We start from the raw sequence: 25,006 nt of genomic DNA on the forward strand, positions 1-25,006 counted from the left end.
CTCTGTTTTCATTGTGTTATCTTAATGTTTTTGTTTTGAGAATTTCCATTTTTGGCTGGTTTCATGCTTGCTCTAGGGGTTTTTATGCTCTGTGTTTTTTTTTTTTTTAAGATTTTATTAATTTTTTGAGTGAGAAAGTGAAAGAGCAAGTGCACAAGCAGGGGGAGGGCCAGAGGCAGAGGGAAGAGCAGACTCCCTGCTGAGGAGGGAGCCTGATGTGGGACTCTGTCCCAGGATCCTGGGATCATGACCTGAGCCAAAGACAGAAGTTTAACCAACTGAGCCACCCAGGCACACCCCCCCCCCCCGAAGTTTTAATGATGAAACCCTCTCTATAATGATAGTGCCTAAATCTCTATCTCCTGTTGAGTTTTTCCTCTGAGATCTAGGTTCTGAGTAGATGTCATTGGTGTTCCTCAGAGACCTCCCATTCAGCATGTTCAAAACCAGCCAATAATATCTCCTCTCAAACTTTGCTTCCTCTTGTGTCTGTTGGTCATGAAGGTCAGTGTGCCTGCAAACTCACTTCTTCCCGGTGCCCTTTCCTTCCCGCTTATCTGTGACAGAGTTGGTTGCCAGGCCTCATTGGTTACTCTTCAGAACACTTGCTTCATTTCCTTCCTTTCCACCACTGTTATCATGCCCTCAACCTGGGTTATTCTCCCATGTGATGATGGCTGCATCATCTTCCAGACCCATCACGAGAGAGACGCTTCTGAACTGCAAATCCTATGTCACTGGCTAACCCTCACTCTCAGAACATCTCCAGGCTCCTTAGAAGCCAGGCAGGTCCTGGCAGTCTGGCCGCAGGACATGCCTTCAGCATTCCTTCTGTGCCATGCCCTCCAGCCACACTAGATTGCTGTTCTTTCAGAATGTCTGGAGCCAAGAGTAAAAAACTTGGCTGTTCCTGCTGGTAGGAATGACCTCTCTCTCCTTTCACTTGGAGGACTCATACTTGTTCTTTCTGCATCTCTCTCCTTTTCTGCATCACATGTTCCCACATGTGAGGTAGGTTTTTTCTGATTCCTTTAGGTAGGCAGTGACTCTGTCCTGACACTTGTTGCACAGTATGTGTGACTACTGTCGGGGAGGAAAAAGTTTTCTCTACCTACTAGGGTCCCTGGAAATGAAACTGACAAAGGCAGATGGACAGGAGAAAAGCATACATATTTTATTGAATTGTGGCATGCACACAGGAGCCTTCACAAGAGAATGCAGATCCAAAGAATTTTTTAGACCTTTTAGACAAAGAGGCCATACATTTGTGAAGAACTGACAAGACAGAGTTAAGGGTTAGTTTAACAAGATTTGCTTGTAGATTTGTCTGGTACTATCTTTGGGCTGATGAGAGTCTACCTCTAATAAAAATATTTTATTTCCCACCACTAGGCAGAAAGCAGGCAGCTTTTTCTGTCTTCACTGCTTCTTAATTGCCTTTAGCTCAAAATAATTTTCACTTTCAAAAAGGTGTATTTGGGGGGCCATCTGATTGGTTCAGTCCATAGAGCACGAGACTCTTGATCTTGAGGTCATGAGTTTGAGCCCCACTTTGGGCAGAGAGATCACTTAAAAAAAAGAGGCATATTTTGGGGTGACATGTTCCGGTTTCATTGAGCACATTACTAGACTGTGCTGAATCCCTTTTGGGCTGACTTCCTCATTTTTGGTTCTCCAGTGCCCATTACTATACCAGGCACAGTGTGGATGGCCTATAAAAAGAATGTGTGTGTTAGTAAAACACTCTGTTAGTTTCTAATCCTTATGGACTAATCATGTACACTCATTTGAAACACATTTCCTGCTTTATTTCCTCAATCAGGCCTGCTTTTCTGAGGAAGCCAGTCTGTACCAGCTAGATCACCACATGGATGTCCTGCGGGAGTTATGTGAAGAGCTGACTTCACAGAAGAGTCAACAAGAAGTGAGGAGAGCACTCAAAGATTATGAACAAAAGATAGAAAGACTTAGGAAATGTGCTTCTGAGATTCATATGACACTGCAACCCACGATGGGAGGCACGTCAAAAAACAAGTTAGTGCTTCGTAAGAATAACTACACATTAGGGAAAAACAAGATAAAGCTTTTTGCAAAATCAAATGAAAGGAGTATTATTTTTTCTCTTTTGGTCTTTATTTTTCTTCCTCTATTTTAATATGCAATTTTGATTCCTCCTTAGGGAGACCACAAACCCATCTGAGAATGGAGGAAGGGATTCCCACAGTGAGGTGCCATCTGTAAAATCAGAGAATCAGCCATCAACTGAAAAGGTGTTAAATGTGGATAATGTATTTTAGAAACAAACCTAATGAAAAAAGGCCAAGTGTACTGTAATCCACTTCTCATTAATTGTTGGTGTTAATTATCTGAATATTTTTTTATCAGCTGAGAATTCCCATTTAAAAATGGGATTTTCCCCCCAATAATTACAATATAACGATGTATATATATAGTGAGTGTCACTTTATCTTCCTCTGAGGATACAAACAGTTCTTTCAGAAAGAGACCATTTGTAGCCATTATGAATACACGTTGTGCACATTCCTATTGAGGGTACAAGATTGGAGTTTAATCTGTACAGATACCTCAGCTTCATTGAGATGAACTAGTTCATTTATCATTTGTCTTTTTCTCAGTATAATGTCCTTTACTTCTCTTGGGAATTGAATTTTCTGAATTCTTGAATTTTCAGTAAGAGGGCATGGACTGTGGACTAGACTGCCAGTCAGAGGCTGTGGGGAGAGAATAAGGTGTTTTTGACTTCAGAGGTCTGCTTCTGCATGCTAGGCTTCTGTCTGCTTTCGTCTCTGGCAGAGACAGTATTTAGGGGTTGGGAGAATACCTTTTCTGTGCTGACATACCAGTTAGAAGGTGAGATTCAGTGTCATAAATCTCCTTTGTCCCAGGGGAAGGCCTCTCTTAGAGCTGAGAAGCCTCAGGTAAATCGTACTATCTCCTGGTTTGGGTATAAAGAATTAGTGACATACCTTTATGTTATAAAGTATTTATCTTTTCCAGATACTTAAGTATATTGAAGATATTATGTTTACTATTTTGCATATTTACTTAGGCAATGGATTCGATTAAAAATTTTAGCCTGGAATCCAAGTTAAAGCCTCAACCAGAAGAAAACTTTATGAAGAAGTATGAAAAGGATCACAATGCAGCTCTCAGTAGTTTACAAGAGAGGTAACCCCTTTATGTAACTGGAAAATCCACCAAAAATCTTCCATTAATGCAAACATGTTACACTTTCATATAAATTTATAACCCATTAGTCATAATCTTGGCACGTGGTCCAGTAACTTAAGCAGAAATTCCCTCTTGTATAATTGATAGTAATTAAAAACATGTTTTGTCTTACTGTTAAAAATAAGTGACGTTGCATTTAATTTTTTTCTAGGCATGATATGCACAGAGAAAATCTTGAGCTGTACCTAGAAAAGAACAAATTCAGAATAATTTCTGATTTCTCCAGTGACAAGGAAAGGAGTAGTGCTTGTCTGCAGGATAAACTGACAGATCTACGGGTAATTACTGAAAATACTGTTAGAGAAGTTTTATCTATTATTAGAAAATAATCTCACCATGAGTATAGAATTCACTGTTTTTGTTGAGGTCACATATGCTAGATGTTTCCAAAGAATTCTCTTTGTTGGATTGCATTTCTAATGTCATTCTGTTTCAGAGAATGATTTGCATTCAGGTGTCAACCCTGGGAAAGACTTTGTTTTGGGGTCCTTATTTATTGCTCATGCTCTGATTTGGTGCTCAAGATACTGTGGCTCACAGAGTTTTGGATTATGTTTAGGATGAGAATGAGGGCTACAAAAGAATTTTTCAAAACAATGTGTTCAAAGGCAATTTCAACCAGTCGTCCAACTGTGTTGCTCTAAAATTAATAATACATGAAAACACCAGTGACTCTGAATATTTATTTCTTATCATCATCCTGACTAAGTTGTCAATATTGTCTATCTAATGTTGGGATGATGAGGAAGGGGCCAGCGGTGGCGGGATTTTTTATTCTGAGCAATGGATAATCTTGTGGAGAGCCATTTGGTTCAGGAGCTACTGAAAAAATTAACTAGTGTTAGTTGTAAGCCCTACAGATAAATATCTTCCTTATTTTGAAGGCAATCTGTGCAGTGCAGCACTGTTGTATGCTTGGAAGAGCATTAGAATGAACCCTCATAGAAAATCCATCAGGTGGAGAAAAGGGCCAAGGAAGAGCCTATAGTGCCCTCCCATATTTTATAGTTATCTTTCCTTTATGATGCCAGTTCTGGAATCACACTCTACCATCTGACTCCTCTCTATTTTCCATCTGAATAAGCAGAATTAATATGTTAAAATCTGTGTTGCTCAAGTGATGGATTTAGCACATTTTCATCACAATTAAGAAACTGTCTTGAGACCTTACTCCAGTAACTGAATAATGAATTGGTTATAAAAGCTATGATAATCCATGGGAAAGGTGAAGAACACATTATAATGATCAGCATTATAATGATCAGTGCCTTTAAAAACAAAAAATCACCATCAAAAAGATAAGGAGCTAGAATATTATTGAATTTTTAGGTGTTTAATTATAAATCATAATTTAATTCCATTCACTTCTTATGTGATAGAAATGTTTTGGTTCACTCTAGTTTTGTTTTTCAGTTATGGAGAAACAAAGATTTATTATCTAGAAGAACTAGAATATTTGTTCTTAAATGTATCTTTCTGAATTGTATTCTGTGTACCTACTTTTGGGAAGGGAGTTTGGATTCCTTGACTTCATTGAATGGGACTTCTGAGAGTAGTTAAGATCATTGTTCCCTGAAGGATATTTCATTTGTAGATGGTTGGAAAATATTTTAAAAATGTATTTAAAATTAAATTCAATTAATTTAATTAGATATAAAAATAATTTTAATATATTTTCATATAAAACTCTGTTAATAGTTGGCAAAATAGTTGGCAAATGCCTCATTTTGTAAGAACAGAATAATTGTGCCTGTTAACCCACTAGTTGATAGATTAATGTGTTTCACCTAGGTTTTAAAAAATGAAATTGATGCTTGCTGGAAAGAGTTCGAAATCACTTCATTGAAGTTAGAAGAGCTTGACAGTGATGTAAAGAAGCCTTTTATAAGTAACATGAGAGACAAATTAAAGGAAAAAGAAAGAGAGTTTCAGATGACTCTAAATACCAGGTATAATTCTGAGATCTATTAACCATGAATTTATTGAATTTTTAATGGTATTTTAAGCCAGGATAGTACTATACTAAGTATGCTATTGTATTTAGTTGTCACAACCCTGGTGAGAGAGGCTACCATGATTGCTATGTTACTGATGAGGAAACTGATACTCAGAGAGGTTAAACAATATAACCAAGCCACCCCACTGCCAGAGATTTTGGTGGAACTTACTCTGTTGAGCTCCAAAGGCCATACTCTGCCCTTCCTGCCCCCCACCCCCCCGCACTGCCCCCATCTGCCCTTGGGCATGAATTTAGCCATGTCACATAACTTCTCTGGGTCTTGATTTTACCATTTCCAAAGCAAGAGTTCTGTTCTTATCCCCTCCCTGTACATAGGATGGGTTTCCTCAAGATATCCTCATTTTGCATACGAGGAAATGGAGGCTCAGTCTATGTGTTATTTGTCCAAGGTCATGTATTTCAATTTATTATCAGTAGAGCCTATTTCTTTGAATTCTATTTTCACTAATAAAATAATTAGTATTTGTAATAACATTTCTTTGTCATCAAAGGCAAAGTTAAATTACATTCAGTATTTATCTCAAAAGGTAAGGGGGGGGTGCTGCCTGGGTGGCTCAATTGGTTGAGCATGTGACTCTTGGTTTCGGCTCAGGTCATGGTCTCATGAGTTGTGGGAGCAAGCCCTGTGTTGGACTTCACACTCAACAGAGTCTACTTGAAGGATTCTCTCCTTCGGTCCCTCCCCCACTTGTTTTCTCTCTTTTTCTCTATCTAAAAAAAAGTAAATCTTTAAAAAAAAAGTTGAGAAAAAAAGTAGAGTAAGGCTCAGTATATTTTACAACAATTTTCCATTCAGTGTGGTATATATTAAGCTATTAAGAATGAGTGGCTCAGTGGTTGAGCATCTGCCTTCAGGTCAGGTTGTGATCCCAGGATCCTGGGATGAAGTCCCACATCGGGCTCCCCATAGGGAGTCTGCTTCTGTCTTTGCCTATGTCTCTGTCTGTCTCTGTGTGTCTCGCATGAATAAATAAATAAAATCTTAAAAAAAATAAAAGTAATATTTGGAAATAGCAAACAACTTATTCTTTGGTATTTTGGATTGCCGGGTTTGCTTTTTGAGGTTGTTTTGTTCTGTTTTTATTTTGCTAGGTTTGGGTTTTAGTGTGATGATCTGTACATATCATTGTATGTATTATTATTGGGTAATTATTTTCTGTTCTTAATTAAATCGTGGCATTAATATGTTCTATGAAATATCTTTATGTTGTCTTTTTCCATAATGTTGGTTTATTTTTTGCCCAGAATGGAATCTTTGGAAACTGCACTAAAGATTGTGTTACCTGTGGAGAAGGAATCACTTCTACTCTGTGGCTCAGACCTGCTCCTCCATGAACTAGTCATTCAAGAATTTCATCTCATTGATATTGATGGCATTTATCAAAACTTGAGGGTAAATATAAGTTCTTCCAGTGTATTCATAGAATAATTCAGTTCTTCAGAGATTTCTAATTATACCTCAATAGTATATAATTGAACTATGAGCAATGGCAGAAAAGTCTTCAATAATTTAGACTTATTTCTCAACTCTCAATTCCTTGCAAATTTGAAAGTTGGGGTAAGTAATTAGGTATTTTCCTTGAATTCAAAATGAAGGTTTGCTTATGAATGTCTTCCCCAATGACTGAAATCCTAAATATTGTTCTAGACTCATGTATATTCAACAGTTTACTTAATCCTAATCTCACTGTTTTGAAAGTTTTTAATTTTTAACATTTTTAAATTCAATTTAGTTAACATCTACTATATTGTTAGTTTCAGTAGTAGAACTTAGTAATTCATCAGTTGCATATAATACCCACTGCTCTTTACATCAAGTGCCCTCCTTAATGCCCATCACCCAATAAACTCAATCCCCCCACCTTCAAGTCTCATTTTAAATTAAAAAAATGTGTTTTATTTCTCAGATTATAAACAGATGTCTCAGCAATTTAATACCTATTTTCACTGAAGCAGATTTATATACCTGTTTTCTTTTGGGGATTGAAACATCAAGAAAGTTATCAGATAATGAAATAGCTGGACCATCTGATCATTGTAACTAAAATGTTTCCTTCCATTGAAACTGTCAGCATTGGTAAAACCGAGAAGCAGTTTTCTAGATGCCACCTGGTCATTTTAAGTTTAGGTTCATTTCTGATGAGCAGTCTTTTATTTTGCCTCAGTTTTTTCAGCATTTCTTACTTTATTTTAGAATATCCAAGATTCCATTGCCAAACAAGTTGAAATATGTAACAATGTGGAACAGTCTGGCGACTTTGCATTAAAGGACTTATACCCAGTTGATGTACATGCAACCCAGAATATTACGCTGAAACACAAAACACAACTGGAAGAAGCAAACCACAAGGTACAGAGGAGTAAAGATGCCCTCAAAGCTCTGGAGGAGTTTCTGGCTTCTCTGAGAACAGCTGAGCTGTCTTTTGAGCTTTCAGCCTCAGATACACAGGTGGTACCAGAAGACACTTTGACAGTAGAAAATAAAAAAGGAGAAATTAATCTGATGAAGGACCAGGCCAGACATTTGGATGAACGTTTGAAGATGCTCGGCATAAGCTTTAAAGATGCTGAACGAGGTGATGACACCTGTGATAAACTTCTTGATGCTTTGTCCAGAAAGTTATTTGAGACACGTGGCTATGGTGTGCAGGAAGAGCTCACTGAAGAAAACAAATTACTAGAGACTTGTATTTTAAAAAATAATGAACTCCTGAGAAATATTCAAGATGTGTGCAATCAAATCAGTAAGATCAGTCTTAAGGATCCCACCGTTCCAGCTGTGAAACAACGGTGAGTCTCATTTCGATCCAAGGCCCGATGCAGGGTAATACTTTAATGTATTTTCAATATCTGTTAGGTGAGAGAAATACTTCCTGTGTCTTTCTACTTCTGTTCTATCCTGCTCTAGTCAGTACTGGTTCAGCATTCTTTTCTGTAGACTTCAAACAAGCTTTGTTTTTTGTTGATAGTGTGCCTTTACAAAATGTTTTATAATTTTTTTCTATTTGAAGTGTGCATTTCACAGATCAAGGTGGAGTAAATAAGATGTGTGTAAAGTACTTGAGTTCCTTCAAAGTCCCGTTTAGTGCTGTTACTTATTACAGGGTTCTTGTGATGGGGGAAGGCCTAAAATACTCCACACACTGGATAATAAAGAAGGAAGTGATGGGATATATGCATGCCATACCCTGGCCCTATTTCTTCCTGAATTATCTGGTTTCCTCCTCTCCTCCCAGTAGGACTGGGATGAGAACTTGGTGGGAAGGCATAGGATTGAATTTGAGAGGTTAGCTAAGGTAAGTACTGATTCTAGAGAATGAGCAGAATTGCAATAAACTGAGGTGGGCAGCATTCTGTATGAGTACTGTGATTTTAATTCTGGTGTTCAGAGTGAGCCTCCAGGTCCTACAAGTGGCAATGTTAGCAAGTTACTTTTGTGCACTCTCCTCCCCTGTCTAAATCATTCCTCTGTTGTCTCATCTGCCTACCAAGTCCCTGAGACTCAATGCTCTCTTGAAGCTCCTTCCTCTGAAATTGCTCTGTGCCCTCTTCAATTGAAATGTGCCCAGTTCTTAGTGAGGTGTGGAACTAATGACTTAGTCATTAATTTATTTTTAATAAATTTTTGTTATATATTTATAAATAATAAATGAATAAATTACATGTTAATTTATACATGAAAATCTGTATCTTGATGAACAATAAATTGCTTTAATTTTTAATTTAGTTGTTAATACCATAAATATGTTTTGCGCGCCAGGTATTATTTTAGGTACTGGAGATATAGCAGTTAACAAAATAGACAAAAACTCTTGTTCCTGGTAGAACTTCTTATCTATAAAAGAGTAAGGTACTCAATGTTTGATGGTGATAAAAGCTATGAAGAAAAATTAAGCAAGGAGGGGGGAGGAGATTGTAATTCCAAAAGAGTCATCAGGATAGTTTTACTGAGAAAATAATCTTTGATTATTTGATGGGCTGAGAGAGCTAGCCAGGTGATGACCAGGAGGGAGAGCCTTCCAGGGTGAAGGAGGGTTAGGTACCAAGGCCGGGTGTGGGAATGGGCCTGGCATGTCTGAGGAGAGGCAGGGAGGAGAGAAGGTCATTAGTGAGAGGAAGAGGTATGAAAAAGGATCAGGAGTGTGTTATTTTGATATAATAATTTGAAGGCAAATTAAAGTTAATGTGCTCCCCTAAACTACCCATACTTATGTTGAGTCAGATTGGCTAATCATTGGCTTTCAAACTTCTTTCTTTCATAATCAAGGAAAAAGTCACTAATGAAATTGGATAAGGATCTAGATGAATATGAAGAAGAGAAGAAATGCTTGCAAGAAATGGTTAATTCTCTTCCACAATTCAAAGATGGCAGAGAAAAATCTCTGAATCAGCAGTTCCAAAATACAGTGCATTTGTGGGAGAGTACAAAAACTTCAGTCACTGAATGGTAAGGAGAAAGATCCCTCCCAAATCTGAAAAGTTGCTTATAGCACAATTAACTTTTTCAATTTTATTTTATTTTATTTTTTAATATTTTATTTAAATTCAATTTGCCAACAACAATTAGTTTTTTAAAATATGTCAAAAACACATTCCCATAGATCTACAGAAGGGGCAAATGTGAGAGTTTCATACTGGAAGCTCGCTGGGCCAATGTCTGAGCAAGATCTAGAATCCTAGATTATAGCCCAGTGAGTTTAAGAGGTTATCCAAGAGGATAACAAATACACAGTGTGTTTATAATTATTATGCCTCCCCTGTATTAGTTTTCTATTGCTATTCTGTAACTAATTACCAGAAGTTTAATGGCTGAAAACAACACGGATTTATCTGACAGACTGGAGGTTGGAGATTCTGAAATCAAGCTGCCTTCCTTTCTCGGAGGCTCCAGGACAGAACCTGTTTCCTTGCCTTCTAGAGAGCTCCCACCGCTTTCCTTGGGTGTGTGTCTCCTTCCTCCATCTTGAAAGCCAACCATGAGACATATTCAAATCTTAATTCGGCTTTCTCTCTTTCTCTGTCTCTGCTTCTGTTGTCACCCTGACCCTCCTGTCTCCGCCTTATAAGGACCCTTGTGATGATATTGCACCCGCACAGATAATTCGTGGTAATGTCCCTGTTTTAAGACCCTTAACTTAGTTGCTCCAGCAAAGTATCTTTTGCCATGTAAGGGGATAGTTGCAGGATCCAGGGATAAGATATGGACATCTTTGGGGGTGGGGGCCTTATTCACCCGACTTGAATAGCAATGTTGCTTGTCAGTTGCCATTATCTTCTCTGCTGAGCAGGCTCAAGAGTTTTTCTTAATTATGTGGCAGCCATTACCTGTCAATCCTGGTTGGTGATTCTGTGGAATGTTCTCCATCCATGCCTCCTTTCCCTTGCTGTTGCCTGGACAGAGAAGTGGTCAGGAAGGCTGATCCCTAACATGCTGCACCAGCCAGGCCAAGGGGTCCAGTTGGGATAGGAAGTGTGAGGTACTAATAGGAGGTTTGAGGACAGAGTGAGAGAGGTCAGGATGGTCTTAACCCCCTCCCTTTGCAGCAGGTGGTTCTGGTAGCTCCTACTGGCACCCTCCTCTCTGGCTCAGGATACTTTCCTCCTTTCCCCTGAGGCTGAGTGGTGTATCTGTTTTTCCTCTGTGTCAGTGCCTCCATTCCCTGGAAGTTTTCCTTAACTCTGTTCACACCAGTGGTCCTTTTACACAGAACTCTGAGTGTACCTCTTGTTTTCTACTGGAAGCTGAGTATATAGTAGTCAAGAGAAAGCCTGTCTGTGATATTCGATATAGTCTATTCTTAGATTTTATAGAGGAAAGAAATTGAGGTCCAAAGAGGCTAAAATAACTTATGTAAGCTCACAGGACTGATTAGTGCCCAAGTGTAAGTAGAAATCAGGTATCCTAACTGCCAAATTATCTGTATTACTTTACTTTTTTAAAAAGGCTAAATCTAAATAAATAAATAAATAAATAAATAAATAAATAAATAAATAGACTAAATCTAGAATGAGTTAAATATACATAAACTGTGACTTGCTGAATTAGTTATTGAGACAATCTCCAAGAACAGTGCTAGGGAGACACTGTTTTCCAAGGTTATTTGGTTATTTCTGAAATGGAAATGTTTCTTTCTAGAGCTTACATCTGGCGATTTTTTTTAAACTATTGATCTGGTGAAAATCACAATCCAGCGATTATACCATCTGTGTGCCAGATAACTATATATGCCATCATTCTTCGGTTACATTGGTAAAGCAATATGCTAAACCCTGACAAGAGGAAAAATCCTTCTATAACATATTAGTCATTGTTATAGGATACTTACAAAGAGAGAGAGAATAGTTTTATTATTTTTAGAGATTTACCTGTTTTACTTTCTTTTTTTTCTATAGCCTTGACCAATGTGAAAGAGTTTTGGAGCTCTTAAAACAATATCAGAATTTTAAAAGTATCTTGACTGCTTTGATTCAAAAAGAAGAGAGTATCATCTCCCTTCAGGCTTCCTACATGGGAAAAGAGAACCTGAAGAAAAGGATAGCAGAGGTGAGTCCAGATTCCAAAGGAAACTTTACACAGTGGCCTCGACAATAAAGAGGATATTATAAATGGAGTCATTTTTGAAACTTGGCTTAAAAGAACAGTGACTCTGTGTTCTTAGATATCTAAGACCTTATTGAATTTATTACTAGGGCTTGCAAAAATTCAGTCCCCAAGTGGATGCTGGGTTGCATATTGTTTGGTTTTTGATCCTAGTGGTATGGTTCTGCTGGAGTCTGGGGTCACCCCTGCTGCTTCATTTTAGGCTTGAGAGAATGAAGGTAGTGGGAAAACCCCTCTGTTATTAGCAGACAAAGGAATAATTACATTTTTATTTATTTGCTTTCTGTAAAGATGTGTGAGTTTACATCCATGATGCTCCATCTATATTCATAGCCTCACCAATCACAACATAGTCTAAGAAGAGTGACACTTTTGGACACTAGGTGTCATTATTTTCTATGATTTAGGTGATTATCAACCAGAGTGGCAGAAGAATGGAATAGTTGAAGAATACTACGACTACACTGTATTACTGTACACCAGAAAGTTGCTTTTCCTACTGGTTTTATGAGTCCTATGCTAAAGTGCTGTTAAAGGGTCAAAAGCATGTGTGAAATATAATCTACTTGATATACCTGATTATAAGGAAGCATTTTCATTGAACTTCCCAGTTTCTGAGAGAGAGAGAGAGAGAGAGAGAGAGAGAATGAGAATCAACCAGATTCTTATAGACAATTTAGTCTTTATCTAGAGCTCTTATCCCTGAAGCTGCAGTAACATTCAGGGTGAGGACATATGGCCAGAGCTATAGGTGAAGAATAGCCTGTGTCTGAGACCTGCTTTCTCAGACTCAGTTTCTTGGAACTGACCAATCACAAGGGACCCTGTTTGGATACCAGTTGTATGATATGTGACTATCTAACTGTTTTTTTTATGAGACTGAAATGAGGAAGGCCACCAAGACCAGGAACAGACAGTGACGTGGAGTTGCTCAGAAGCAACCTGTCGGCTTCTGTCCAGCAGAGGTAGCTTCTACGTTTGGCGGTCTCGGGATCTGGAAGATTCTGTCCCTATCCCAGTGGATTTGAAGAGCTCTGGGTTCTTTTGATTCTCAGCAAGTTCTACACGATCAGCCTTATAAGATCCCCTCAACCTTGTGTCCCAGTTTCCATAGCTGCTTTTCTGCTGTGCTCCTGATGCCAGTTACCCACCTTGTACTGTTGTTTCAGGATCAAAGTCTCTGACTTCTTTACAGATCCGGAGTCCCTCTCTTGTATACTGACCAGATATGTAGTCTCTCTTGACCTGTAGCTGTTCTGTTTGTGCTAATCCTCAGTCCTGAAATCCTGCCTTTGTACAGTTAAATGGGATCCCGTCACCAGTAGGAAGCCATTCCTTTTCTGATTAGCTCAAGTAGCATCTGTGAAGTGCCCAGGACTTAATCAGCATCTAACTGCGTGTTGGTCATGATGACGCACCGTGTGTGTGGCTCTATGCACTCACCTCTTCTCAGGTGCTTGAGCACTCCTTCTTCTACCCTGTAACCCCATTAACTGTGAACTGTACTTTCTGGATAAGTTATTTATCTGACTAGTAAAACTTACTTCATCACCATGAGGCAGATGGCCTGCCTCTTGGGTGAGTCTCCCGAATGAGAATTTTGGTCCAGATCTTGACCCCTCTGCCATCATTAGCTCACCAATGGCTGTTGTCCTAGTCTGTTCAGGCTGCTATTACAAAAATACCATAGACTGGGTGACTTATAAACACCACAAATTTATTTCTCACAGTTCTGGAAACAGGCTGGTGTAGGGAGAGGGGGACAGATCAATAATAAATTTAACCATGGATAGATCAAAAAATGAGGACTTTACATAAATTATTCCTGTGTATAATAGCTCATTATTCAAAATATATAGTTATAATATAGTTCACTTAAATATGCCCTCATAAATGGAAGTTAGTATGATAAAGTTTAATTTTTTATTACTTTAAATAATGCTGTAGGGGTGCCTGGGTGGCTGAGTCAGTTAAGTGTCTGCTTTCAACTCGGGTCATGATCCTGGGTTTCCTGGGATCAAGCCCAGTGGCTGGCTCCCTGCTCAGTGGGGAGCCTGCTTCTCCCTCTCCCTCTGCCTCTCCCTCCTGTTTGTACTCTCTCTCAAATAAATAAAATCCTTTTTAAAATGATGTAGAGTAGAAAAGTATTTTCATAAATATGGTAGAGTAAGGTTTGCAATAATATACAGAGAACTCATTGAAATTAGTGAGTAAACCACTGAGATCCAAACATATTTGTACATAGGGCATAAATTGACAACTGTTAAAAAATAGGGAGAGAGGGAGAGAGACATAGTTCAACCTCATAAGTAATCAAAAGATAGCAGAATTACTCAAAAATACTTTGTTTGCCTTTTGATAGCGAGATGTGTACTCTATATTGCTATTGAAAGAGTGGATTGATGTTACCCTTTTGGAAAACACTTTGACAATATTATTGAAGACCCATGAAAATCTGTCTACCATTTGACCAAGTATTTCACTTCTAGGAATCTAGCCTAAGGATATAATATTAAATATGGAAAATTCTTAATACCAATGGCAGCACTTTAAAAATTTACTAATTTCCTTCTTTCTTCACTGACCAAACTATACTCCCTCCACTCTAATAAATGATTTGTTCCAGAAACTGGAAAATCCTGAGGCTAGAAAAATTGGTTTTATTTGCAAATAAGACTATCATGTGGCCTTGATGTTTTAAGTACTACTACTACTACTAAAAATGGTATTGATGATGATAATGATAGTTTCTGGCATGGAGGGCATGGTCATTAGATGGCAAGTTCTTCACATATTATTGTATCATTTCATTTCCACGTAACCCTGCAAGGTAAATAGTATTAACCCTGTTATACTGGTGAGAAAACGAAGGTTTAGAGTTTGTTGTTGTTGTTTTGTTCTTAGAGAATTTTAGAAGTAATTGGAGGGGTTTTAATGTTATTAGGATGGGTCATGAATAAAGAAGAAATAAATTCCCCAACCCTGCCCTATCAGTTTTCCTTATTTACTGTAGGATTGTCAAAGGAGATATATACTAAAAAAAAAAAAAAAAGACCAAATGGTATTGTTTTATTATAATCTGCACAAGTGCCCAATACCCCAGCAAGTTCTTGGGGAAAAAATGGTTCAAGTAGGTGGGCCAACCTAAATGCTTAGTATGCCTTCATCTCCTCCAGATCTAAATCCAAATCTTGGAATCTTATCACAGAGTAGCTTAGATATTGATACAGTGACTTGGGTTCTTCACGTGCTGTGAAGATAGGTTCATAATGCTGGTCTCAAGAATATTACCTGTTGAACGATAAGGAAACAACACTGAGCAAAAAAAGAGCCATATCCATGTATTGAATTTTTCAGGCATGCTGATCTTGCTTACTGGTAATGTCCAATTTATGTCTTGGAATTTGAATAGATTAGTGACTTCCTCTGTAAAAAAGGCAAAATGTGAGGACAGGGGTTAAGTAACTTTCCCAGGATTATATGGCTGATGAAAGGCATAATCGTGATTTAATCCCAGGTCTATGTGACTACAAAATCATGTTTCAATCGTTGTAATTTTGCATTCTCTGTAAACATTTGAAATATGTATATGGCAGAAGTAAAAATTGATTAACTTTGCTTTGTTCCCCTTTTTCAACTGTAAAGGTTTGCTCACAAAGGTATTTTAAAAATTAATAAGATAACTAATTACCTTTAGGAAAAGTGTAACAGTCCAGGCATTTCTTATTATGTTGAGAATCTTATATCTCTTATCTAGCGTATGAGTATTTCATATATTTGCTGAAATAATATATTATTTTGTATGGAAACTATACAAGTTCTAGTACACTTAGTATACTAATATTTGATTCTTTTTTCAGATGCTTTTTTAACTGCCTGAAAAAAAAAATCAAAGCTTAGTACTGACTGTTAATATAGTTTTCAGTTAATTTTGTGATGAATTAGATACTGTCTTCAGAAACAATCCGTTTCTGTATTATGTATTTGTGGTATGATGCTTTGTACCAGCGGCCAAAACATGATACTACTGGGAACTTTTGTCGTCCAAACCATAGAAACCTGGATGTTTATCTAGGATATGGGGCCAGATTTCCACTCCTTTTAATGAAAGACAGAAGTGCAAAAGTAAGACTAAAGGCTAGAATGTCAAGGGACTATTCAGGTTTGGGAAAAGGCAGAGTGAGTCTACTTTCCTTTATTCTACCCTTTCCATTTATTGTGGAAGAAAACTCACTGTTCCTGACAGCGGTGAAAGTACCCTCTCCTGTTCTTTTTTCTTCACTCAGTGGTGGCTTGTGTCAGTGTAATAACAAAGTTCTTTGACTATAATGAAAATTAGGATGGAGATATATATATATATAAATTTGGGCATATATATAATGTATATATACATTTATATATTTAAGTTTTATATATATATTTTTTTCCATTTAATTGAATGAAAATTTATTATGCCCAATGCACAAAGAGTCCTGTTCCAGGAGAAAAAACCTTGGAGTTTGCATCTCAGCTTTACAGATGTATCAGTCAGCCTCCAATCAGGAGACAGAAAACCTCCCCAATCATTTTATTCTCATTTTAAAAATTTTATTCAGTTATTGTTTTAGTTAAACTTTTGAGATAATTGTAGATTCACATGCAGTTTTTAGAAATATAGAGGTCCTGTGTACACTTTCCTGTAAGTCTCTCCAGTGTTAAATCTTATAAAATTACATAGTACAATATTGTAATCAGGATACCCACATTGATAGAGTCAAGATAGAGAACACTTCCAACACCACAAGGATCCCTTGTGTTGTCATTTTATAACCCTATCCGTTTCTGTCCTGTGGATACATCATACAGCGTGTAACCTTTGGGGATTGGCTGTTTTCACTCTGCATTATTCTCCGGAGATTCATTCAGGTTCTTGCATGTGTTGATAGCTTGTTCCCTTTTCTTGCTGCATAGTATTCCATGGTATGGATGTAACCACAGTTTGTTTAATTATTCATCACTGAAGGACATCTGGGTTGTTTATAAATTTTGGCTATTATGGGATCCCTGGGTGGCGCAGCGGTTTAGCGCCTGCCTTTGGCCTAGGGCGCGATCCTGGAGACCCGGGATCGAATCCCACATCGGGCTCCCGGTGCATGGAGCCTGCTTCTCCCTCTGCCTATGTCTCTGCCTCTCTCTCTCTCTCTCTCTCTCTGTGACTATCATAAATAAATAAAAAATTAAAAAAAAAATTTGGCTATTATAAGTAAAGCTGATATAAACCTTCATATAGGGGTCTTTTTTCTTTTTTTGTTTTAAAGATTTTATATATTTATTCAGAGAGACACACACAGAGAGAGAAGTAGAGACACAAGCGGAGAGAGAAGCAGGCTCCATGCAGGGAACCCGATGAGGGACTCAATGCTGGTTCTCCAAGATCACACCCTGGGCCGAAGGCAGGCAGTCAACCACTGAGCCAGCCAGGCATCCCAATATAGGGGTCTTTATGTGACTAGAAGTTTTTATTTCTCAGGGTTAACTGCCCAGGAGTATAGTTGCTGGCTTGTATGTTAATTACATATTTAGTTTTTTTTTTTTTTATTCATGAGAGGCAGAGAGAGAGAGAGAGAGAGACAAAGACACAGGCAGAGGGAGAAGTAGGCTTCATGCAGGGAGCCTGACACAGGACTCTAACCTGGGTCTTCAGGATCAGGCCTGGGCCAAAGGCGGTGCTAAACTGCTGGCCACTGGGGCTGCCCACATATTTAGTTTTTAAAGAAACTGCCAAACTAATTCCCACCAGCAATGTGGAGTGATCCAGTTCCTCTGCATCACTGCCAACATTAGATATTGTCTCAAAATTTTTTAAGCCATTCTGATAGGTATGTAGTAGTATTACATTATGGTTTTAATTTGTATTTTCCTAATTGCTAATGGTATTGATAATCTTTCCTTGTGCTTGTTTGCCATCTGTATGTCATCTTTGGTGAGTCAAAATAAATATAATATCTTTTCCTGTAATATCTGGCCCTAGTGAGTAATTAATTTCAAAAAGTTTTCTGTCTTGCTAGATTGTCCTCTTTTTGGTTCTCTGGCTGAGGATAGCAAGCTTCCCTTGGCACGTTTTTTTTCCCACTGTGCTCATTGATATTACTAGGTGTTGGGATATCTGAGGGAAAAAGAAAATGCAGGGAACTTACCACCAAGCTGGTGTTGAGGAGCTGATGCCCCCAGCTGTTCTCCTCTCTTGAACTTTCCACTTTTAATTCTTTAAGTTTGTTTTGTATATGATATCCAGGGTTTTTAGTTGTGCTTAATGGGAATAGGGAATAGGGAAAATTATGTCTATCTCTATTTCCAGAAATGGAAGTCCTCTAAGATGTATATATATATTTTTTTAGATATTTGCTTAGGAGAAATCTATTTTCAAATTTTCTGTAATTGTTTAAAATGCTCAGGTAAGACTGGTAAGCTGAGTGAAACATGAAGATTACAGTAGTCAACATTCAGGTTTTATTTTGTAGTTTAAAATCATTTTGATAAAGTAGTGTTTCACCCTTCCGTGTTAGAAATGATGTGGAGTTACAATCACGGGAGACTAAAATTGAAGTCGTATTAAACATGTATTAAAGTTCTGTTTTATTCAGATGAGCATGTAGTTTCTTCAACATTCCAAAGACGATTCCTGTTAGAGGAGTCTAGGAACTGCCATTTTTTATACTATTGAGTGAAGATGCTTCTTTTTTTTGGTAGACTGTTATTTCACATAGACAAGAAACATGATATTAGATTATTATAATTATTTCATCATGCCAAGTGGGAAGAAATTTGAGTGTAAGATTATTTTGTTAGAACAGATGGTTAGGATTCTAAAAACTTTTTATTGAGAAAGTAGGAAAATAACAGCCTGCTTTAGAAAAGAATAATGTACGAAGGAAATACTCTGTTATGATTAGCCAATAATATAATTTGGTTCTTCCAATTTTTCTATGTAAATATTTCAAAAACATGTTGCCTTTTTTTCAGATTGAAATTGTCAAAGAAGAATTTAATGAACATTTAGAAGTTGTAGACAAGATTAACCAGATCTGCAGAAATCTACAATTTCATCTAAATAAAATGAGAATTTTTGAAGAGCCTCCTTTTGAAAAAGAAGCTAATATTATTGTGGATAGATGGCTTGATGTGAGTGACAGTTTAATTCAGTAAAAATCTCATTTTATAGGAAATTGATCTTTTCTGTTGTATCTTTAGTATTTTTTCTCTAATTATAAAATTCAAAAGTGTTCATTGTAAAATGTTCAAATAATCTAAAATTTATGACCTAGGAATTAATTTCACCCCCTGAGTTAGAAGCCACTAACAAATGGGTCTGTAACCTTTGAGATATAAAAGCTTACACTCAACTTCTTTAAGATATAAAAGCTTACACTCAACTAGCTAATATATAAATCATTCAGAATATTTATGTCCAACTATATATTTATTTAATAGGGTTTTGGTTGAGTAATAATTAAATTTTTACCAATTACAAATTAAGAATTTGTCCGTATTCTATTTCCTTCTGTGTTTTAAAAGCACCTTTAATTTATTGTGGTTTAGAAATTAGGAAAACTATTACTTTCAGTTTCCTATAAGTGGCAGCAAAGTTTTTTTGTGGAAGGAAGAACTATGTGATACATTAAGGCACCTTTTTTTGTTGTTGTTGATAGTTAAAGCAAATTATTTTAAAAACAAAGGTAAACTAAACTTTTATTTTAAAATAGAGTGTGTTTGAAACAATGGTTTTCATACTTTTTACCACTAAGTGTGTTCTTTCTATTTTTTAAATTATGGTAGATAAATGAGAAGACAGAAGACTATTGTGAAAATCTTGGTCGAGCCCTAGCTTTATGGGACAAACTTTTTAACTTAAAAAATGTCATCGATGAGTGGACTGAAAAGGTCCTTCAAAAAATGGAATTACATCAAGTGGCTGAAGAAGAAAGAGAAAAGCTGAAGGTAATTTGTAACAGAGATAAAATGTATGCTCTTTTTGTACACAGTTGATGTTTAATATTGAGCTTGCTTTCTGGAGCCAGAGTAGAGAAATCACAAAGAAATGTTTTATTTCTTTCATTATCTCTTGAGTGGGACCTTTCTGTTATTTCCTTTGTGATAGGTAGGAAGATGTTAGCTGGTGTTAGTAATTTGGGGTTCACAGACCCCCAAGTGTTTGTAAATAAAATGACCTCATTTGGGAAAAATTGCATCTTTATTTTTATGAATGTCTAACCAAAATGTAATATTGGTTCCAATTACGAATACAGTCAATAAACATAGTAGGATGAATATTACATGTGACTTTGTTATCAAGAAAATCGCAGATATCTTTGAACATTATCTGGTTGTAACTGTTACCCTTTATCACTGTTTGAAATTATGGTGTTTAGTAACGTCACTTCTAGGTCTTCTTATTTAAGATAGTAATGTAGAAACATATATATTGCTATAGCAGAAATTATTTTTGATATTTTGATAACTGTAACTCAGTAAAATTGTTTTCTGTTATAATCCTAGATAATTTATCTTATTTTGTTTTTAAAACATTGTTATGCAAAGGATCCACAGGATTCACCAGACTATCAGAGGCATTTATGGTACAAAGAATGTTAATAACTCCTAGAAGAGGCCTTACCAAAACGTAAAATTGTTCCCAGGGAGTCACTATAGGTCCCAGAGATTGGCAGACTTTTTCTTAAGAGATCAGATAGTAAATATTTTAAGCTTGTAGATCATTTGGTCACTGTCACAACTGGTTAATGCTGCTGTTGTAGCATGAAAGCATTCAGTCATAGACAATTCATAAATGCTTGAAAGTAACTGGGTTCCAATAAAACTTCCTTTATAAAAAAAGACTGCCAGCCCTTAGACTGTTAACCCCTGATCTACATCATGAATATGGACAATCTTCATAATTTGAATTAAGCAGCCTCTCCTTTCAAAAGATTAGAAAAAAATGCCAGGCCAAGTATTAAAATCTTTATAGAGCTTCAAAAAAGACTAGTTTTTAAAACCATAACCTGCCATTTTTTTAATGATTTTCAAAGATTTCAAGTTATCTCTTTTAACCCTAGGAAGAGCTCTTTCTAATTGCTTATTTATATATTATTCACTTGGATCATATGAAATATCATATGAAATATGAAATCTCTATCTTTGTAGGTCAGAAAATAATCAAATATTGGCAATTATATCTGGCTCAGTATAATAGAAAACAATATGTATGTGTACATGAAGGCTTTATAGTATGTCAAGACTGATGCTTCCAGTCTCATTTTTTCTCTAATCTTTATTATTTTAACCATTTTTAAATTCACTTATCCATTTTTATACATTTGGAAAAGGTTTTCAAAAATGTGTAGAGATTTGAATTTCCTTGTGTATGATGATAGATATTATGATTTGCTAAGTGTGAATGAATAAGTCTTAATGCCTTGAAGTGCAGGTTGTTTAAAAATTTGAAGTTAAGGATGCCTGGGTGGCTCATGGTTGAGCGTCTGCCTTTGGCTCAGCTTGTGATGCTTAGGTCCTGGGATTGAGTCCTGCATTGGGCTCCCCGCAGGGAGCCTGCTTCTCTCTCTGCCTTTCTCTCTGTGTCTCTCATGAATAAATAAATAACATCTTTAAATAAAAACAAAAATGTGAAGAAGTTAAAGATTGTAAACTGCCAGCCTGTGGGCCAGATTCTGCCAACAGTGTGTGTGTGCGCGTGTGTGCACATATGGCCGCACAGTTTGTATGCACAGATCTAGGAAATACAGTGTGAAGGGATTACATTCTTGTGTGGCACAAGCCTGACCCCCTCTGTCATCTTACAGTTAGGCTGCTTCACTCAGCTGTAACATTTCGCTGACTCATAAAGTCACTTGGGTTCATAACTCTCAGGACTCCTTCGAAAAACAAGTGATTTGGGGAAATTCAAAGGCTCTCTCAGTTTCTGTATATAGTAATAGTCATCATAGATCCCAGAAAATAAAGTATAACTAAAAAGATATTTTCTGTTAACATTATTTGTTATAGGAAGAGTTACAAGTCCATGAACAAAAATCTTCAGAGTTTTCTAAAAGAGTGGCTAAAATACAGTTTCTCCTTCAAAGCAGTGAAATGCCTCTTGAATTGCAGGTAAGAGAATTTTTATTTAAAAGTTGCAATTAAAGCCCTCTAAAGTAATGTTCCGGGATGCCTGGGGGGTGCAGTTGGTTAAGTGTCCAACTCTTGGTTCAGCTCGTCATCTCAGGGTCGTGAGTCCTGTGTTGGACTTGCACTCAGCTGGGTGTCTGCCTGGGTTTCTCTCTCCTTCCCCCTCTGCCTCTCCCCCTGTGCATGCTCTCTCTCTCTCAGATAAATAAATAAATCTTAGAAAAAATAATGTTCATAATCCAGAATTCTAAATCTTTAAAATAAAATAAAATTAGAATCATTATTTAGTTCACCTTTATTCAATTCCTATGTTGTCTAACTAAATTTTTGATAGTTGGCATAGTTCATTATATCTGTTTAGAATAGGTATGATTTTTGTATTGTTTTATTCCCATTTCACTTATTTCCAGGACTCTTGTGTAGAGGTACAGATGTTGCCATGCTTCTATGTAAAGTAACAAGGGTTTCCTCTGGAGTGTCTTTTGGCCATAAGAAGGAGAATATGGCTCAAGTGATTCTGTGTTTATTAATTGCTGCATTAATTGTTTATTAATTCTGTGTTTATTAATTGCTGCATGGGGAAGCAGGGAGATTGCCCCAACTGTGATTTTCTATTGTGTGAAGAGATTTGTTACAATTTTATTTAGATCAGAGTGCATAGTGGCTGAAGAAGAGCTCTAAAGTCAGACTTTCTGGTGAGGTCTTGGCTTTGCCACCTACTAGCTTTGTGATCTTGGGCAAATCATTTAACATTCTAAATCCTGTATTTTGTACCTAAAGTGCTTACCACAAAGCTGTGCGCATAATAAACAGTAAGTAAATGCTGGCTGTTTAATTTTTACTATATATTTTCAAATGAGTGCTATGCGATGGCACCTCAATTGATATGCTAGATAAAACTTGTTTAAAGGGGGAAGGATTCAAATTAGTCCTTTGGGAAAAAGATAGGATGTCAATCAAAGTTTTTCATGTTATTCTTTTTTAATTAATTAGTTATTTATTTTTAAAGGTTTTATTTATTTATTCATTGAGAGACACACAGAGAGAGGCAGAGACACAGGCAGAGGGAGAAGCAGGCTCCACGCAGGGAGCCCGATGTGGGACTTGATCACGCCCTGAGCCGAAGGCAGATGCTCAACTGCCGAGCCACCCAGGCATCCCTCATGTTATTCTTTTTTAAATGATTTGAATTGTATCAGTGATGTAGAACAATGAAGAATTAATTTCACATTGAAATGAAGCAAAGTATCAACTCACTCTCTAGCAATGCAGTTGTCTTAAAATCTAGTTAAATAAAGTCCCCTACAGACTTACCACATGTCTCATGATTTCAGGTCATGGAGTCTTCCATTTTAAACAAGCTGGAGAATGTAAAAATGCATTTAATAGGAGAATCCAACTGCTCTGCACTCAGTGGCAGCACAGCTGAGCTAAGGGAGGATCTTGACCAAGCCAAGACCCAGATGGGAATGACTGAGTCCCTCTTAAAAGCGCTGTCTCCTTCTGACAGCTTAGAGATCTTTACTAAACTAGAGGTATGTCCCAGTTTCTCCTCTCCTACGATTCAGATTTATTTTCATACTTAACTCTGATGACTTTGGCCTCTTGAGGTTAATAAAAATAGTTACCAAAAAATGAGAGTCAGAGGAAAAACTCAGAAAAACAATTTGTGTATATTTAGCAGTATCACCTTTGAATTGCTTTGTGGATGGTAATTATTTGATATTAAATTGCATTGTGTTATACATTTACTGGCTAAGATAAAGCGAATCCACCCCACAGAATATCATTTAGATTTTTACAAAAAACAATGGAGATCTATTATGGTTTGTGTAAATTGAGCTCATTTTGAGACTTAATGGTTGTTTGTTTATGTATTTAGGAGATACAGCAGCAAATCCTACAACAAAAGCACAGTATGATGTTACTTGAGAATCAAATAGGTTGTCTGACTCCTGAACTCTCTGAATTAAAAAAGCAATATGAAAGTGTCAGTGATTTATTTAATACTAAAAAAAGTGTCTTGCAAGATCACTTTTCTAAGTTATTAAATGGTGAGTGCAATGTTTCTCTTAATTGTTTCTGGGAATCTGGAAGTATCAATAAGTATTGTGAACATGAAGGCTTGTCTAAGCTTCACTTACAAATGGTTGCAGAGATTCTAGTTAAGGAAAGAGATTTATTTATTTATTTATTTATTTATTTATTTATTTATTTGGGATTCATTCAGCTAAATCTTTCATGGGGAAGCACTGACTGATCTATGCCTGTCATAAATAACATCTATATCTTTCAAGCCCCAAATATTTATTTCATGAAAGAAGGTCACCAACATCCTCACATTTGACCTGCTCACTGTGGTGAGTGAGTCTGGGGATTTGTCTGTGAACAGGCTGCCCCTGCAAGTGTCTTTGGATCTCCTATGTGCTTGGAAAGGAGGTTTGGTATAGAAAATATACTACAATTTGGGGTGCTTGTGGGATGTAGTTAGTTAAATGTCTGACTCTTGATTTCAGCTCAGGTGTTGATCTCAGGGTCATGAGTTCAATGCCCCGTGTTAGGCTCCATCCTGGGCATGGAACCTCCTTAAAAAAAAAAAAAGCTAAAAAAAAAAATGAAGAAGGAAATATACCATAGTTATTCTTCAGAATCTTCAAAATTGGGTTTCAACTTATTACCACTTTATACAATGACTTGTAGCCATGTCACAGGAAGCAAGTTTCAAAGTCTCTCACTTTAACAAGGTATCTCAAGTCTCCCTTGAATGAATACAATTTCTTTTTTTTTTTTTTTTCCTGCAGATCAGTGCAAGAACTTTAATGACTGGTTTGGCAACATTAAAATGAACCTTAAAGAGTGTTTTGAATCATCAGAAACAAAAAAAAATGTGGAACAAAAGCTACAAAAACTTTCTGTAAGATATATATACATATATATGTATATATATAAATCTTAATCAAAATTTATCAAAACTA

The 25,006-nt window shown here is 36.7% G+C and overlaps 1 protein-coding gene across 5 annotated transcripts in view; it reads left to right on the forward strand.

Moving 5' to 3' along the window:
- The window catches only part of SYNE2 (spectrin repeat containing nuclear envelope protein 2), a 320,213-nt gene that overhangs the window by 124,759 nt on the left and 170,448 nt on the right, over window positions 1-25,006 (forward strand). For all 5 annotated transcript variants that reach the window (XM_077909580.1, XM_077909581.1, XM_077909582.1 and 2 more), the window contains 15 exons: window positions 1,823-2,034; window positions 2,180-2,270; window positions 3,071-3,189; window positions 3,404-3,530; window positions 5,044-5,201; window positions 6,518-6,665; window positions 7,467-8,062; window positions 9,540-9,719; window positions 11,666-11,816; window positions 18,876-19,034; window positions 19,689-19,850; window positions 21,912-22,013; window positions 23,366-23,566; window positions 23,914-24,085; window positions 24,833-24,945. In XM_077909580.1, coding sequence (XP_077765706.1) covers window positions 1,823-2,034; window positions 2,180-2,270; window positions 3,071-3,189; window positions 3,404-3,530; window positions 5,044-5,201; window positions 6,518-6,665; window positions 7,467-8,062; window positions 9,540-9,719; window positions 11,666-11,816; window positions 18,876-19,034; window positions 19,689-19,850; window positions 21,912-22,013; window positions 23,366-23,566; window positions 23,914-24,085; window positions 24,833-24,945 — 2,691 coding nt within the window. The remainder of the gene's footprint in view (window positions 1-1,822; window positions 2,035-2,179; window positions 2,271-3,070; window positions 3,190-3,403; window positions 3,531-5,043; window positions 5,202-6,517; window positions 6,666-7,466; window positions 8,063-9,539; window positions 9,720-11,665; window positions 11,817-18,875; window positions 19,035-19,688; window positions 19,851-21,911; window positions 22,014-23,365; window positions 23,567-23,913; window positions 24,086-24,832; window positions 24,946-25,006) is intronic.

This window comes from Canis aureus, chromosome 9 (genome assembly GCF_053574225.1).
Source record: "Canis aureus isolate CA01 chromosome 9, VMU_Caureus_v.1.0, whole genome shotgun sequence".
Classification (NCBI taxonomy): domain Eukaryota; kingdom Metazoa; phylum Chordata; class Mammalia; order Carnivora; family Canidae; genus Canis; species Canis aureus.